Source organism: Typopeltis vanoorti, chromosome 13 (assembly GCF_054136105.1).
Source record: "Typopeltis vanoorti isolate ZY-2024b chromosome 13, IOZ_Tvanoo_1.0, whole genome shotgun sequence".
Lineage (NCBI taxonomy): Eukaryota > Metazoa > Arthropoda > Arachnida > Uropygi > Thelyphonidae > Typopeltis > Typopeltis vanoorti.
In genome coordinates this window covers 71,462,253-71,479,239 of record NC_143561.1, presented here as the reverse complement: position 1 = coordinate 71,479,239, position 16,987 = coordinate 71,462,253, and the positions used below count along the sequence as shown (strand labels likewise).

General features: G+C 35.0%; 1 protein-coding gene across 1 annotated transcript in view; it reads right to left on the bottom strand.

Annotated features, from left to right (window-relative positions):
* The window catches only part of LOC150100278 (putative HERC2-like protein 3), a 136,117-nt gene that overhangs the window by 92,134 nt on the left and 26,996 nt on the right, over window positions 1-16,987 (bottom strand). Inside the window, exons 5-7 of the mRNA XM_090402624.1 lie at window positions 14,988-15,177; window positions 8,714-8,896; window positions 3,276-3,472 (exon numbers count right to left, since the gene is read on the bottom strand). Of these exons, the coding sequence (XP_090258750.1) occupies window positions 3,276-3,472; window positions 8,714-8,896; window positions 14,988-15,177 (570 nt within the window). The remainder of the gene's footprint in view (window positions 1-3,275; window positions 3,473-8,713; window positions 8,897-14,987; window positions 15,178-16,987) is intronic.

Here is a 16,987-nt window from a genome sequence, read left to right as displayed (position 1 = left end):
TCTGAACTGTGCAAAGTTTGGGAAACCATACTTGTTAATTATGGAGGGGTGGGCTGAAAAGTTCTGATAAACACCTAGAACAAAAATGATATTAAAGCAACCAATATGACCACAAGAAAGAACATATCTTTAAACCCTTTAACCCCCATGTTTCACCAAATTGTAATAATTTGTTCTTTTTATTTTGTCAGTTGCAGTAATAATTTGTTCTTTTTCTCAGTTGCAGCATGAAAAACATCAAGTTTTTTGGCTGCAACTGAGATTCACCAAACTTTGTATGAGACTTTAGGGGACTGTGACCCTAGCATATCCAACAGTTGCCAGATGGGTAGCCAAGTTTAAAACTGGGCATCCTGAGACGACAGGTGCCCCCAGGTCTGGAAGACCTTCCACAGTGGCACACCTGAAAAGATCGATGGGGTTCAATTCATGATCCTTGATGATAGAGGAATATCAACCAAAAACATTGCAAAGACTCTGGGAATATCAGGAAATGAGTTGGAGTCATTATCCATCAACATCTGAAAATGCAGAAGCTCTCAGTGAAGGCATTCAAACATTTGGGTTCCCCAAGTGTTTGAATGCCTTCACAGAGGGAATGTGTGCTGTCATCTCAAGAAATTTTGGGTTATTGTGAGAAATCAGGTGCAAATTTTTTGGCTCATGTTGTGACTGATGAGAAAACATGGGTTCATCACTGTGACCCAGAGACCAAACAACAGTCAATGGAGTGGAGACAAAGTGGTTCTCCACAGACAAAGAAGTTCCAATCCCAAAAGTTCTTGCCATTGTCTTTTGGAATACGGATGATGTAATCCTTACCAAGTACCTCAAATAAGTTTAAACTGTTACAGCAGTAGTTTATTCAACAACTCTGAAGGAACTGATGAAGATACTGGAGGAAAAATACTACGGGGAAACTGAGCAGAGACATGTTGCTTTTGCAGGACAATGCACCAGCCGAAGTCTCTGCTCACGAAAATCAACAGACAATATACAACTTGGACTTTCAAAGTCTGCCTCACTCATCCTATTTGCCAGACCTGGCTCCTATTCCAAAATTTAAAGAAACACTTGAAAGGGAACAAAATTTTCCACAGGTGATGAAGTCAAATCTGCAGCTGATGACTGGTTTGTGCAACAAAAGAAAGACTTTTCTCAAGAGGATTGCAAATGATGCGGCAGCACTGTAACAAGTGTATAACACTTTGGGCAAAATATGCAGAACAATATGTAAGTTACATGATTCTACCTCAATTCCTTCATGGTGATTATCACAACTTTTCAGCACACTCTCATATGTGAAATAATACCCCTCCCCACACACACACACCGTTAAGTTCACAATAACAGAGTTGTACTCACACTTTTCCCAAAGCAGAAGGAACCCAATCACTAAAGTGCTCTGAGCCACCTCCTTCATTGTTTGTGGCCCTTAAATTGATCCTAATTTTTTTGGGACACCAGCTAGAGCCTCGTGTGCCTGTGCATAAGTACTGCTCTGCACAATAGCATTATAATTTGAACCTCTATTTCACTAGTTGTTTTAGCATATTCAGAGCACAAGCAACTTGTGGTGATAAAAATTACTATTTTTTAATACTGAAAAGTATTATCACAGTATGATCAGGCCCTATATGGATTATTGTGCACAGATCTGGTCGCTGGGTTTTCAAGGTGATGAGGATCTGCTGGAAAGGGTCCAGAGATGATTCACAAAGGTTGTTAGTGGTCTTTGGAATGTGGAGAATGAGAACAGATTGAGAGAACATAAATTGCAAAGTCTCGTGAATAGGAGAAAGGGGGGGGTGAATATAATTGAGACATATAAGCGAGTCAGGGGTTGTTATCATTGACATGGAAGAGATTTTTCATAAAATGGGAGAGGGGATAGAACAAAAGGCTATTGCTGGAAACTGTATAAAGAGAATGTGAGCAGAGGAATGAGGAGCAGGTTCTCTGCATGGAGAGGGTTGGTGAGTGGAATGCATTGCCTGTGTCTACATGTTGTGAATGTAGACACATTGAATCATTTTAAAGCAATAGTGTGTACTTCCAATGATGAGCCTCTGACTCCATGGAGTCAGATGTTAATAATAATAATAATAATAAAAACTTAAGATAATTGCAAACCCAAACCTGTCCAAAATAAAAATGTTTTGTACTATTCAATATGAATATTTTTAACTAGTTTTTGTTAACTGAATATTTTAGTTTTTCAATGAGGTTCCCGTTCCCCTCCCCCAATTATGTCTGGGAAGTTATTGCTACTATGATTCTGAATCGATCATATTACAGATGCAACATATTACTATGATCAGTTGTCAAGCACTGCAACCATAAGCAATGTTTCATTCAAATGTTGATGGGAATGGACAATATGCACATGAGAAGTAAATCCAAACATTTATATACTTGTATGATGATCAAACATGGATATGCAAAGGGAAAATCAGCTATTTCACTATAAAGATTTGACTGTTTACATACTTTTTCAAAGACTCGTGTTACAAGCTTAATGGACTGAAACAGCACTGAAAAAGGAATAAAATATTATTTAATTCTTTCAATATTTCATAACAGTCACAGAGACATCATCAGGGAGTATAATATGAGACTTTTAGCACACATACAAAGGCAACACAAAACTAAGTGAAACATATGGACTATAGTCGTAACTAGGTAGGGCATCCTCTGTGGGCACCTGTTGGCAGCCTAGAATGTAAACTGGGATCTCGAATTATTAGTGTTTCCCATATTTTGGCAAATTTTATGCCACCATATTTATTTAAATTATTGCTGATTTCCAAGACTAGCTGCACATTGCAAAAATAGTCTCTCTTCTAAATTTACTGTTGAATTTAATATTTGAAGTATTAAATAATATTTTAATCCTTTCTCAGTGCTGCTCTCATTCCAGCTTCTAGCATGAGTTTCTCCCAACACCTAGGCCTTAACACACTTCTACAATGGCTGTTAAATGCAAAACAGTTTGGTGATTGATAATTAAAGAATTTGTAGTTCACTGCATTTTTGCTCTTTGCACTTGCTCATCGGCAATGTTCAGTAGTTATTCTTCACAGCAGATTAATTGTCCATTTCCCTACAACTATTAAAAAATGGAAAATTGTCTATAATGAGCATTCAAATTTTTTCCCTCGGCCATTGTGAACTGTCAAATACAATACTTTTTATATATATTACAAATAAATAAAGATAAAAAATATCTAACAGTGATTATTCATAAACATTATAACATACCATAATCAACATACCTGGGTATACAAAGTGATTCCTGAGGAGCTGTGTGAAGCTGATATTATTTTTAATAACAGCGCAATCCAAGATGATGTGCTTAGAGCCTTACACATAACCGAGCTGATAGCTATGCCACGGATGAAGCTTAGTGTTGCCCATTCACAGTGTTGCTCCTGAGCTAACCAGTAAGAGTCAGAAAATGGCAAAGCTGCAGCTAGTACAAACAGTAATATATGTTAGAGAGGTTAGAACTAGGTAAAAAAAGAAAAATAAATTAATGACATGAAATGCATTCAGGAAATAAATTAACTAGTTGAAAACTATATACTTTCATCCATAAGAGGGAGGAGACAGCACACTCTCTCTCTCTCTCTCTCTCTGTCTGTGTGGTTTAAGTGCTTTTTTCAAAAACGATAAACATCAATAGTTTATATTTTCTTGATATAATATAACCATCTGACAAGAGAATATTATGTTTCACAATATGGATAACCTATTTGACAGACAGGTTTTTCTTCAGTTTTTTTTTTTTCTTCAGATCTATAGAAGAAATGGAGTATATAGAGTTTTAAACATTATATATCCTGGTAAGGGATGCAGAAGGGTCAAAGCTGTATAACTGAGAGGAGATTTCCACATAGCCTTTAAAGGAATGTGGAGAACCGACCAGGGCTTCTGATCTAATGTCAATCATCACCTTCTCGTGTTGGGTATCTACCTAGATACTGAACGAACGAGGATGGACTGGCAATTTGGGATTTAGCCGACAAAATTGTATTCTTATTGGCTTAAACCAATATACAAAATGACGGTATAACATGACAAAATTTCATGCCAGCTGAGGTGTCGCCGGGTTAAACAAGGCCCCCGTTGTTTTCACCAGGGAACCAGGTAGAACAGTGAAAAGTCAGCTACTGGAACAAATCTGAAAGCACATTCAAACTCAACATCACCAGAGTTAAAGATTGGTACTATTAACATAAGAAGCCTGAATGGCAAAGAAATGGAGCTAGTTGAGGAATTAGATAAGTACCAGGTCGACATAATAGGGGTGACTGAAACAAAAAAGACAAAAAATGGTGAGAACTTTCTGAGCAATAAATACAAAATGTTATATTCAGGCAATGACAATCAAAGAAAAAAAGAAGTAGCCATAGTATTCAACACTAAATACAAAGCTAGTCTCTTGAATGGCAGGCAGTCTCAAGTAGAGTGATGTGGGCAAATATCAGAATTGGTAATTGGACAATGAGACTTATTTGTGCCTATGGTCCCACAGAAGGTTCTACTAAGGTAGAAGTGGAGGAATTTTTTGATGCTTTAGAAAAAGCAACTGACACAATGAAAAAGGAAAAGTTGGTCCTTGTTGGGGATCTAAATAGCAGAGTAGGAAATGATTGTCAGACATACAAAAATATTTTGGAAAAATTTGGAGAAAAGAGCAAAGCTAATAATAATGGCAAATACCTGTTGGATTTCTGCTCAGGACATGGACGGGTTATTACTAACACCATGTTCAAACATAAAAATGTGCACAAATTCACATGGAGAGAAGAGGCAAGGAATAAGAAAAGTCTCATTGACTATGTTATTGTTGATAGTAATGTTTTCTCCCTGGTGCAGGATAACAGAGTGTACAGAGGATTTGAAATTGGAAGTGATCACTATTTAGTCTTGAGCAGAATAAAATTGAATTTCATATTGAAAAGAATAACATGTAAGAAAGTTTTAAAGCGAATAAAAGTTGAGTAAATCTCAGATCTGAATTGCAGACTAAAATACATTGAAGAAAAAATGAAAGAGTTTGAGAACAGGAACCAAATCTTGGAGATTCAGTGGCAAGCCTTGAAGAAAACCCTGATTGATTCAGCCAGAGAGGCATGTGGGGAGGTTGTCTGCAAGGATAGAAAAATCTAACTCCATGGTGGACACAGGAAGTGAAAGAGGCAGTGAAGGAAAAGAAGAAAGCATATCAAAAGTTCCTGGCAAATAAGTCAGCTTGTGCTCTTAGAGAATACAGAGACAAATGTAAGAAAACTAAACTCTTTGTAAAACTAGCTAAACAAAAGTCATGGGAGGACTTTGGCAAGAACATAGAAAATAAATATCAAAAAGGTGGCAAAATATTCTGGAGGTTGTTGAAAAAGTTTAGAAATGGAGGAAAAAGTGCTGTAAAAGGAGTTAGAGATGATAAAGGTGACATGAAAACTGGAGAAAAAGATATCCTTGAAGTATGGAGTAACTACTTCAAAACTTGCTAATTGAAACAGGCAGTGATAGCAAAGTGGTAAAAAACACTCAACAGGCACACAGTCAGGAATACATATCCATACTTGAAGTAGAAAAAGCCATCAAATGCTTGAAATGTGGAAAGGCAGCAGGAGTAGATGATATTCGACCAGAAATGCTGAAGTATGGTGGTATAAAGACTTACAGTGACTGCACTGCATAGTTCAAAAGGCCTGGACAGATGGGCAAATTCTCGATGATTGGAGTAGAGCTCTCATAGTATCCATATATAAAAAGGGAAATAAAACTGAATGTGAGAATTACAGAGGTATTTCCCTACTGAGTGTTCCTGGCAAGCTTTATGCAAGTATACTTGGGAAATGGTTGAGAAGAATTGTGTAAGAAAAGCTTGGTGAAGAACAAGCTGCATTCAGGCCAAATAGAGGTTGTCAGGATCAGACCTTCACTTTACGACAAATAGTTGAGAAAGCATGGGAATATAACAAAGATCTGTATTTAAGTTTTGTCGATCTGGAAAAGGCACATGACAAGGGTGCCAAGAGAGAACTATTCAATACTCTACAGTTATATGGTGTCAATGGGGCATTATATCAAGCAATACTTGGTCTTTATTTGAGTTGTAAGTCAGCAGTTAGAATTGAAGGAAGTACAGGAAGATGGTTTAATGTTAAATCTGGTGTGAGACAAGGATGTAAATTATCCCCTCTGTTATTCATTATCTATATGGATTACAATATGAAGGTCAGTGGTATTAAAAATGATATCAGAATTGGAGATGTTAATGTCAGCTCTTTGCTTTATGTGGATGATGTTATACTTCTAAATAAATTCGCTAAGTCTGCAAGATTCCCTGTCTAAAGTGAATAACTTTTGTAATAGATATGGTATGAAAGTCAGTATTAGAAAGAAAAAGACAATAAAAATAGGCAGAAACATTGAAAATATCAACTGCATTGTCAATGGAGAATCCTATAGAGCAAGCAAAACATTTCAGCTACTTAAGCATGATTTTTAGTGAAGATGGTAAATTAAATATGGAAATAGACAACAGAATCCACAAAGCTAGTATGGCAGGAAGTCAGCTGAATAAATTTATATAGAATAAGAGAGAAATTAGTCAAAACACTAAATTAGCTGTATACAAGACAGTGTTTAAACCAGTTTTAACTTATGGATCTGAGAGCTGGGTCAGAATAAGTAAAACACTTGTTCAAAGACTAGAGACTGCAGATATGAGAGTCCTGAGAAAGATTAGAGGTGTGAATAGATGGCATCAATGGCAATATCATATAAAAAAACGAGGATATTAGGAAAGAACTTGACATTGTCAGCATTCAGGAATGCATTAGCAGAGCTCAGGTACTATGGTCACTTAAACAGAATAGGTGAAGAAAGATTAGCAAAACAAGTGTTCTCTGCCAGGTTGGCAGGAAAACGACCCAGAGGAAGACCAAGATATAGGTGGATTGATATGGTACAAAGTGCCTTAGACGATAGAGCTATAAGATCTGATAATGATAATATTGGAATTTTGACAAGTAACAGACTGATTTGGTGGAAAATTGTAGATAGGAAGTTAGTAATGATGTAATTTTTTTATGTAGTACTATCATATCCTGTACACCCCTTGAGGATACCCATCAGGAATTTGATGATGATGATGATGATATCCTGGTAATAGGATGTTAGGTACTAGATGCAGGACAGAAGGATCTTAGCAAAGCAATACTGACTCCATTCAGCTGTCTGTATTACTTTTGGTGATTATGTAAATTTCCTTAATGATGCTATATATAAGTTAATGATATCTTTGGTGTGTGGGAATAATACAAAATTACTAAAAAGGAATGCCAGTGTTACTGACATCAATCTTCTGTGGTTTGTATTGTTCATAGCAATAATTCTGGTATAACCACAATGAAAACTACAAACTAAAAATTGTTTTCAATAATTTTACCAATTTTTTTTTTTATACACTATGGCACACTTCATCAGGAATAACGATATTTTTAATTTGGAAACATATAGTACCATAGTGAGTTTAATATATAAAATGACATTGATAAAACTGTTGCTAAGCTAATAGTGCATATCACATTGATGTGCCAAACACCTGGTGCATCTGTGCTATATAATTGCTACCATAACCTAACCTCAGTATCTTAAGTCCCTTATGTAGGCCTTGATTTTTTACACTATATTGGACAATGTGTGATTTCAGAGGCTTCTTTAACTTTTTGAACATAACTGTTAAATTCAATATACAGCATTTTTGTGAGTTATCAAAACACCTCCTGATGTTTTCTATTAGTAATATGAAAAGCCAGCCTGATTTATGAACTCTCTTTTTTATCTACATCTTTGATATATTTTTCATGTGTGTTTCTCCAAAACATCCATTTGGTATAACAGGTACAATGTATATAACATTTTTTAACACTTGGCCTCTTAAAGAAGCAAATAAGGTTGTTTGGTTAACCTAAGCATAATGAAGACTTTCGTTAGAGGCATGAAGGCAACTGTGTAGAATATTTTTTTTTTTCTACTTGGTTATAAATTAAATTAAAAATGCCAAGAAATTATATTCCTGTTTAATCTTTTATTTATGTGTAAGCAAACAAAGTTTGTTATTGAAATTTCGTCATGACCTTCATGAATTCACATTCAACTTTCTAGATCTTATGAACAGAGGTAACCAGTATTCTCTAAGGTCTGATGCAAGAGGGGATAACCAGCCTTCTCTAAATGTATTGACTCATGTAAGTCAGTATTTCCTACATGGTCACATCCTGAGTTTAGCTTCACCTGTGCACTTCCATTTCTTTAGCATGTTGCCAAACCACAGAGGAATTTTTAACTGCTGCATAATTAAAACACATGGAAATGTTTGTACATAAACTTATAGAGCACTTTCTTCAAATGATATACAGCTATCTCTTCCCAGGTACTCATCAGTCAGCACAGAAGAACAAAATGCCTTCCAAGTGAATTAACAATCTAATTTATTGCTCACAAAATTTTCATACTGCATAGTGATTTGAAAAATGGATTTCATGAAAATGGATGCAATTTGTATATTGCATTCATTTTCCTACAAACAGAAAGGTGACCATTGCTCTGGTAATACGATATGACTTCCCCATAAAGTACTTCACCTTAAATCAAGAAATATATAAAATAATGTCACGTTCTGCTACATACTTACAAGATCCAGTCTGATAACCTGCCATGAGTAATGCTCTAAGTAAACCAGATAATGTGCTAATGGCTTCTCTTTGAGCTCCATCTGCATGTACACCAATACATATTGAAACAGATTTAAGCAATAAGAGGCAAGACTGACGTAACAACATTGCAGGCTGATCAGCAGATGGTTGGTCAGGAACAACTATATAAAAAGAGAATAAGCAAACATAAGAAAATTACAAATACCACATTTCTTTAAACTATTTCAAATAAATAATAACTTACATGATAACCACAATAATTAACTTTCATGAAATGCAAGTACAGATATTTTGTACTGAAAATAACAGTACATCATCAGTGTGTAGAAACAAGCAAATCAAAGGAACAGGAATACATACAAAGTACATACAGCAGTTGGTGGTTTACCAATTAAAAACTGTTGCAGCGTGCTAGAAATTAATATTAATAAATAATATTATTAAAAATAGCATTAAAAACTATTTTTGATGGTTACATAAGATAAGAATTTCCCGAATTTTTGGGAGAGAGAGACAATCGTTCCAATTCAGATTTGGCCAATGTAAAACGGCTTCGCAACTTTCTTTGAAAAGGCATTCATATTTAAACCTGTTTCTGTGGAGAAGACGAGCTTTATCCCACTGGACATTGTGTATAGTGTAAATACTTTGTTGTGCCAGACCAGACCTTTGAGGTTTCATGTATTTGATATAATATTGATATTCATTAATTCTTTTCTCCACAGAATGGCCTGTTTGTCCAGAGTATGTTAGATTACATTCACATGGAATCTGGTAAATGTCAGCTAATGATAGAGGTTCCAGTTTGTCTTTTGTAGATGGCAACAGATGAGAAATTTTGTTGATCGGAAAATGTGGGAATGAGATGATACTTCTTCAAAATTCTACCAATCGATTCCGAGATGCCAGAAATATAAGGATTGGAACCCTGCGGTCTGTTGAAGAATCCTGAGGTGTTGGAACATAGGAGTCAGTTATCTGCTGGATTTGATTAGGGTTGTAACTAATAAATTCCATTAACATTTTGATAGTGAGAAGTTCTTGTTGTAAGCTTGAGGGAGAGGAGCACACCTTATGTGCTCTTTAATTAAAGACTTGACAACACCAATTTTTTGGGAGGTGTGATGAGCAGACTTTTGATGAATGTATCTGCCAGTGAAGGTAGGTTTTCGACTAACACTGGTTGATAAATTACCAGAGGCTGTGCATGTAAGAAGGATGTCCAAGAATGGTAAACTAATGTAAAACTCGATGCAACATGGAATTTTACAAGTGCCTTACATCGACTTTTACAGAGGTCACATCTCAAAAGGTTGTAATATAAAAAGAACCCTTTATAAAAAGAATATATTTAATTCTATGATAAATTTAACCTGGCCAAGATATAATAAACAAAGAATGAGTAAACTTTGCAAGAAACAAAAGAAAATGCTATATCACTCCAACCTATATGTCATTGTTTAACTAAGTGCTTTTGAAACCATTGTTTACAAGCTCTGTGTATGTCCACCGTCAAGGTCATTCTTAAAAGGGACGGCGCAATTCACAAGTAGTTCTGGTGTCCATCTAATTAGATTTGTGTAGTATACCAGGAGAAGAAAGAACAGGTTGGTCGAAACAGAAGATCAAAGAATCATGCTGTATTCTTTGGGAGTCTCACACTTCATGCAAGGCTCCGGAGACAGTGAAATAAAAAGGCATTGAAGATCGACAGAAAGTCGTTGGCAGAAATATAGGCAGTGGGAAACAGGACACGACCATACGGCCAGATGTCAGGGAGAAAGGGAAGCCAATCCACCTGAGGCTATTTTGATCCTGGATATGGTTGTGAAAGATTACCGGAAGCTAATAATCAAGGAGCAGACTTCAACACCCAGAGGAGAATGCATTGCTTTCTGAGCGAGACTGCATAAGTTCCACAAGCCGGACCCTTCAACTGAAGCCCAACAGTATCGTAGATCAGCATTCCGAAGCCCCGCCAAAAATCCTTGAAGCACAGGTGAAGCAAGACACTGCAGAAAGAAAATCTAAGACCTGAGATGGAAGAAGGGCCTAGGACTCTAGTGAAAAATCCTTGATTTTTTTCCATGTTTCTTTTATGTAATATAGGAAAAATAGTTTAGATGGACTGTTAAGAGATAAGGTACTAAAAATAAGCAGTGTCTATAAGAGAGTCCTCTGATTTGTTATTAATTGGAATATAATTTGTGAGATAACTTGGCATAGCTAGCTAACCTCTTTGTGAGTACATTAGAGTTTCAATAATTTGATTTAATAAGCAGCAAAGTAATTGAGTAATTATATTCTACAGTTATTTAGTACTGAAAAGGGAAATTTTGTTTCTTTATGCTAAAAGTCTAATGGATAGGTAGAGAGAGAGAGTAACCTACCTATCGTTTAATTAATGTACTTTGGTATTAATGTAAATAAATGTGCTTTATTTATAGTCAATAGAGTGCCACCCGATCTTTTAATTTACAATGCACTGTTCCTAAATAAACTCGGACCTGTGAGCGGGAAACAACTAAGGCATTAAAAGTGTAGTTTAAGTACTTGAGAACCCTGACTGTTTATGTAAACTTTAATGAAGGAATTTATGCTAGTAACAGAGAGAAATCTACCAGACGTATTACTGAGTCTTATGCCGATATAGAAATACTGGTGGTGCAGTCTTAACAAATAAATTTTCCAGCATTCATAGGCATACGACTAGTAAATGCGAAAGGTGGATAAACATAGTATGCAATAGTAAGATAAAATAAGAAAGGAATATAAAAGGAAAACTTATTATAATATAATAAAGATATTACAAAGGTGCAGCCAGCCTCATTATTACAATAGCGGCAATTAATAGCCTCCGTATTACACTGGCAAGCGTCGACAGGATAAAAAGAATAAGTAAGAAAGGTTACGAAAGCAAAGCACACTGCTAATTAGAATAAAGTAGATAATACACCTCCGTTTACACTACCAGCCTTTTCTTTTTCCATAGTGAACTGAATGCATGGGTGATGGCTATTGATCTGTTTAGGAAAGTGGTAAGTTCATTTTCAGAATGAGGCCAAATAGCAAAGACGATGTACAGTTATTTTCAGTACGAAATATCTGTACTTTCATTTCATTAATGTTAATTACTGTGGTCATCATGTAATTTATTATTTAGTCATACCACGGGTAAAGATTATATTTAAACTATTTCAATTGCATGATTTAAAGACTTTATCTGATGGCATATTCAAATACTAACTTCACTCTATTTTAAAACAGAACCTAATCACAGTTTATTTTATAATTTTATATAAGTTTTATATAAACCATTATTATTATTAACATCCAACCTCCATGGAGTTAAAGCACTCATCATGGGAGGTCCATACTACCTCATGTAAAAAGATCATCACATTGTGCCTTAAACCCATTCACAGTTTCAGCACTCACAACAGGCAATGCATTACACTCATCAATCACTCTCCATGCAATGAACCTGCTTCTCACTCCCCTACTCACATCCTTCATATACAGCTTCTAGGGATGACCTCTTGTTTGACCCTTGTCTTCCTCTACTCTGCAAAAAAATCTTCTCCAATTAATCTGGTAGCAAATCCTCACCAACAGGGATATGATATGTCTCAATCATATCCCTGTTCCTCCTCCTATTCACAAGACTGCAATTTACATTCCTTCACTCTCTCTGACTTAGTAAACCTTCCCATGCCTCTCCAATACATTTTCATCCCCCTTAAAACCAAGCAAACTAAAATCTGTACACAGCAGTCCATATGGACAGATCAAAGCCTTATACAAGGGAACCATAACCTCTTTGCTTCTGCATGTCTATGTCCTCCTCATTATTGCAATAATCTGTTATATTCTTACAATTTAGCAATGTGACCCTAAACTTCAAGTCTCTGTCCACCATTACTCCCAAATCTCTCATCTCTTTCACCCATTCTCCATTAATTACATACTTTGCATCCCAACAATGCCTACCAAGGTACAAAGCCACTTTACGACATTAAAATGACAGCTCCAAACATTTGCCCACTCACAGTCTATTCGGATCCTCCTGCAAGGCCACAACATCTTCATTATCAGCCAACAGCTGCACATTTCCAGATAAACCAGTTCCAATGTCATTAACATACAAGTTAAACAATAATGGTTGCAAAACAGATCCCTGAGCCCACTAGTGACCAGATTATTGCAATAATGAGGACATAGACATGCAGAAGCAGAGGTTATGGTTCCCTCGTATAAGGCTTTGATCAGTCCACATATGGACTGCTGTGCACAGATTTTACTTTTTTTTACTTATTCTTTTCAGATACCACTTATCCATACATAACCTGCTGAGACCTATCTATCAGCCAATCAGCCATTCAACTCATTAGTCTGATATCCTATCTGTTTCAATTTAGCTACTAGCTTATCATGTGGCAGTCTATCAAAGGCCTTTGAAAAATCCAAGTACATCACTGTATATGCATATTGTCCCTTGTTGTTTAAAATGTAAGCAAATTGCTAAAATATGACCTCCTCCTAACAAACTCATGCTGACCATTAATAAAGAATAATGTTATTATCAACCCATTTTTGAATCCTAGTCATCACCAAATTCTCTAACATCTTAATAATTCTCTAACATCTCAGACATACAGTTTGGCCTATAATTTATAGCCTCAGTCTTATTACTCCCCCCCACACACACACTTTGTGAAGTGGAACAATTTTTTCCACCTTCCATTCCTTTGGGACTCACCTTGTTGCAAGACTCATGTTAAACAGGCATGCCTGTTTAACGAGTCTTGTTAATTTCCTAAAGATGTGGCGATACGGCCTTATTAACATCAAGTTTACTTAATTCCTCTTATACTTCCTGCTCCTCCACCATACCTATACATTACAGCGTCTCGTGATGTCGCCTTCGCGAGAATGAAATGTATTGATAAACTGATCATTGAATACTTCAACTATATTTTCTGCATCAGTTACCAATCTGCCAACATCATCAACTAACATCATCCTCCCATATAGTCTTGCTATATATTGAAAGAACTCACTAGAATTTTTCTTAGTTTGATTGGCTAATTTTTTCTCATACTGCATTTTTTCTGCTTTTACCAACCTAGTCACCTTCCAGGCCTGCTATTTGTACTCTTCATGCAGCTAATCATTACCAATCTTCATCTATCTTGTTTTGCCTCCATAATGCCTTCTTCCAGATTTCATGCTTAATCTCTTCATTCATTCATCAGCCTTTTATTCCAAATTGTAATATTTGGAATACACTCAGAATATTAAAATTTGGAATAAAAGGCTAATGAATGAATGAAGAGATTAAGCATGAAATCTGGAAGAAGGCATTATGGAAGCAAAACAAGATACACTCAGACATTGTAGCTATTAAATAGTTCAGTGAGTTATAACCTAACAACCTGCAGATACTCCTAAGATTCATTGACTGTGATTTATCATTTTAGTTATCTTTAAACTTAGGTAAGTTTTGATTACTCTCTAAATCTTTGGAAGCTTTAGAGAGCACAAAGATGAGTTTAGCAAAATTTTCATAAACAGACTGAATGCCATTATCTGCTAATTGTAATTTTTTTTAAATTTTATTTTATTATTATTATTTTTTATTTTTGGATGGGAGGGGAGTTAGAATTCTCCATTTGATTGAAAGGAAATAAGTTATAAATGGTTCAGGTAAACAATGGTTTTCCAATAGAAACAGAGTAAATATAGCAAATGAAACTATCATTTTTGTTTACTGTTCATTATAATTTTCTCCCTACTTCAGGAATCTAATAATAGTTACCTTTTTTTTTTTCATTTGCTTGCAAAAATGCCATTATGCCTAAAATGTTATTTTTTTTTAAATTAATGAAACCAAAAAACTTCAGTAATTATATTTAACAATAACATGAAAAACATGCATTGGTCGAAAGAGAAGTGCTTCCCTACAGTGCACAGAGCATACCTACAAGTTAACGATCATTCAAATCTCCCGACAAAAAAATTGCTTTCACAATGAGTTGGGATAAATGGTAGATTATTATACTATGAAATATATGTATTAGCATGAATTTGAATTTTTCATCAAAATGACAAACCAAGAAAATTTTAAAAGAAACATTCATAATTTCTTAATTTATAACTAAGCAATCGCTAAGAGACATTACTAATGCATTCATTAAAAAGTGTGGTTTGTATCAAACAAAAATTTCAGAAGGCAACAAAGTTCCTACTTACGCTCATCATCATCAGAGTCTGAACTATTATCTGATTCTGGTTGTGGAGGAGGCTCTGCTAATTTTAAGTCATATTTACCTTCTTTACCCATTCTATAAGAATTTGTTGAACCATTATCCCACTGAACCCTAATCCACCCATCTTCACCAAGTTCACCTATTACACGCCCTTCACCAGGTGGAGGTCCATCCTAGAAGAAATAATTCATATTCAAAATTTAATTGCATTCTGCTTTATGAGAAAGAAAAAAAATAATTATTGGTTACATCTTCAAAAATTTAATATTAAGAAGCTAAACTTCTTAATATATATCAATGGAGCACAATTTACTTTAGGAAAAGTTAAATTTTTTTTTCGTTACTATCTTTTAAAAAAATGATATAGCTATTTATTAGGTACTGATAAAAAACAATTAAAGGTATAGTATGGAGAAAAACAAGAATACAATGCCTTTGTCATATAATGTCTCAAAGAGGAATCAGAATATGGACACCAAAAATATCCTTGACAACTTCTAATTCCATGATCAGAAAATTTCTGATTATGTAGAATGCTATTGTAAAGTGACCAGCATTCCTACCAGCATAATAACAATATTAATTTTATCCCAGCTTAAAGAATACAGTCACCTAATATCTTAGATCTGAGAGGGGCAGGACAAAAAAATTATACTCTTGTTATGCATTAGTAAGAATGGAAAGTGTTTGGGTGTGCATTTTAATTTTTCAAGCTGTTGCAAAAACTTGTCTCATCAAAAACAAGGTATAGGAAAAATCATCAAATTCCTGCCATGTACCCTCAAGGGGGTGTACAAGATATGATAGTACTACATGAAAAAAATTTACATCATTACTAACTTCTTATCTACAATTTTCTTCCAAATCAGTTTGTTACCTGTCAAGATTATCAGATCTTATATTTCTATCTTCTAAGGCACTTTTTACCATATCAATCCACCTATATCTTGGTCTTCCTAGGGTCTTTTTCATGCCAACCTGACAGAGAACACTTGCTTTTGCTAATCTTTCCTCACCCATTCTGTTTAAGTGACCATACCACCTGAGATTAGCTCTGCTAATGCATTCCTGGATGCTGACAATGTCAAGTTCTTTCCTAATATCCTCGTTTTTAATATGATATTGCCATTGATGCCATCTTTCTCGGGACTCTCATATCTGTGGTCTCTAGTCTTTGGTCAAGCGTTTTATTTCTGACCCAGCTCTCAGATCCATAAGTTAAAATTGGCTTGAACACTGTCTTGTATACAGCTAATTTAGTGTTTTGACTAACTTCTCTCTTATTCCATATAAATTTATTCAGTTGACTTCCTGCCATATCAGCTTTGTGGATTCTTTTGTCTATTTCCATATTTAATTTACCATCTTCACTAAAAATCATGCCTAAATAGCTGAAATGTTTCACTTGTTCTATAGGTTCTCCATTCACAATGCACTTGACATTTTCAATGTCTCTGCCTATTTTCATTGTCATTGCTGACCTTCATACCATATCTATTACAACAGATATTCAATTTAGTCAGGGAAGCTTGTGGATTTATTTAGAAGTATAACATCGTCTGCATAAAGTAAAGAGCTGATATTAGGCCTGATATCCAATTTTGATATTAGGTTTGATACCACTTTCCTTCATAACGTGCTCCATATAGATAAAGAGATAATGGGGGGAGGGGAAATCAAACTTCTTTTAAGTATGGTAGCAACTTTAATATGATTCAATCATTGTGATATTTTTATTATAACCAGTTGAAGTCTATATCATAATGTAGCCAAAATTTATGCCATGCTTGAAAGAGTTGCACAAGAAATGTAAATTTCACACTGAAATGAACACTTAAGAGTTATATATCTGAATATGAATGAAAAAGAATGACAAAAATAATTCTTCTTGTTCTCATTTTAATTTTACCTCTTAATATAACATTCTAACTTCATTTAACATCTATGAAGCTTTTCAAACAAAAATGAGGTGCTGGGTGTTTA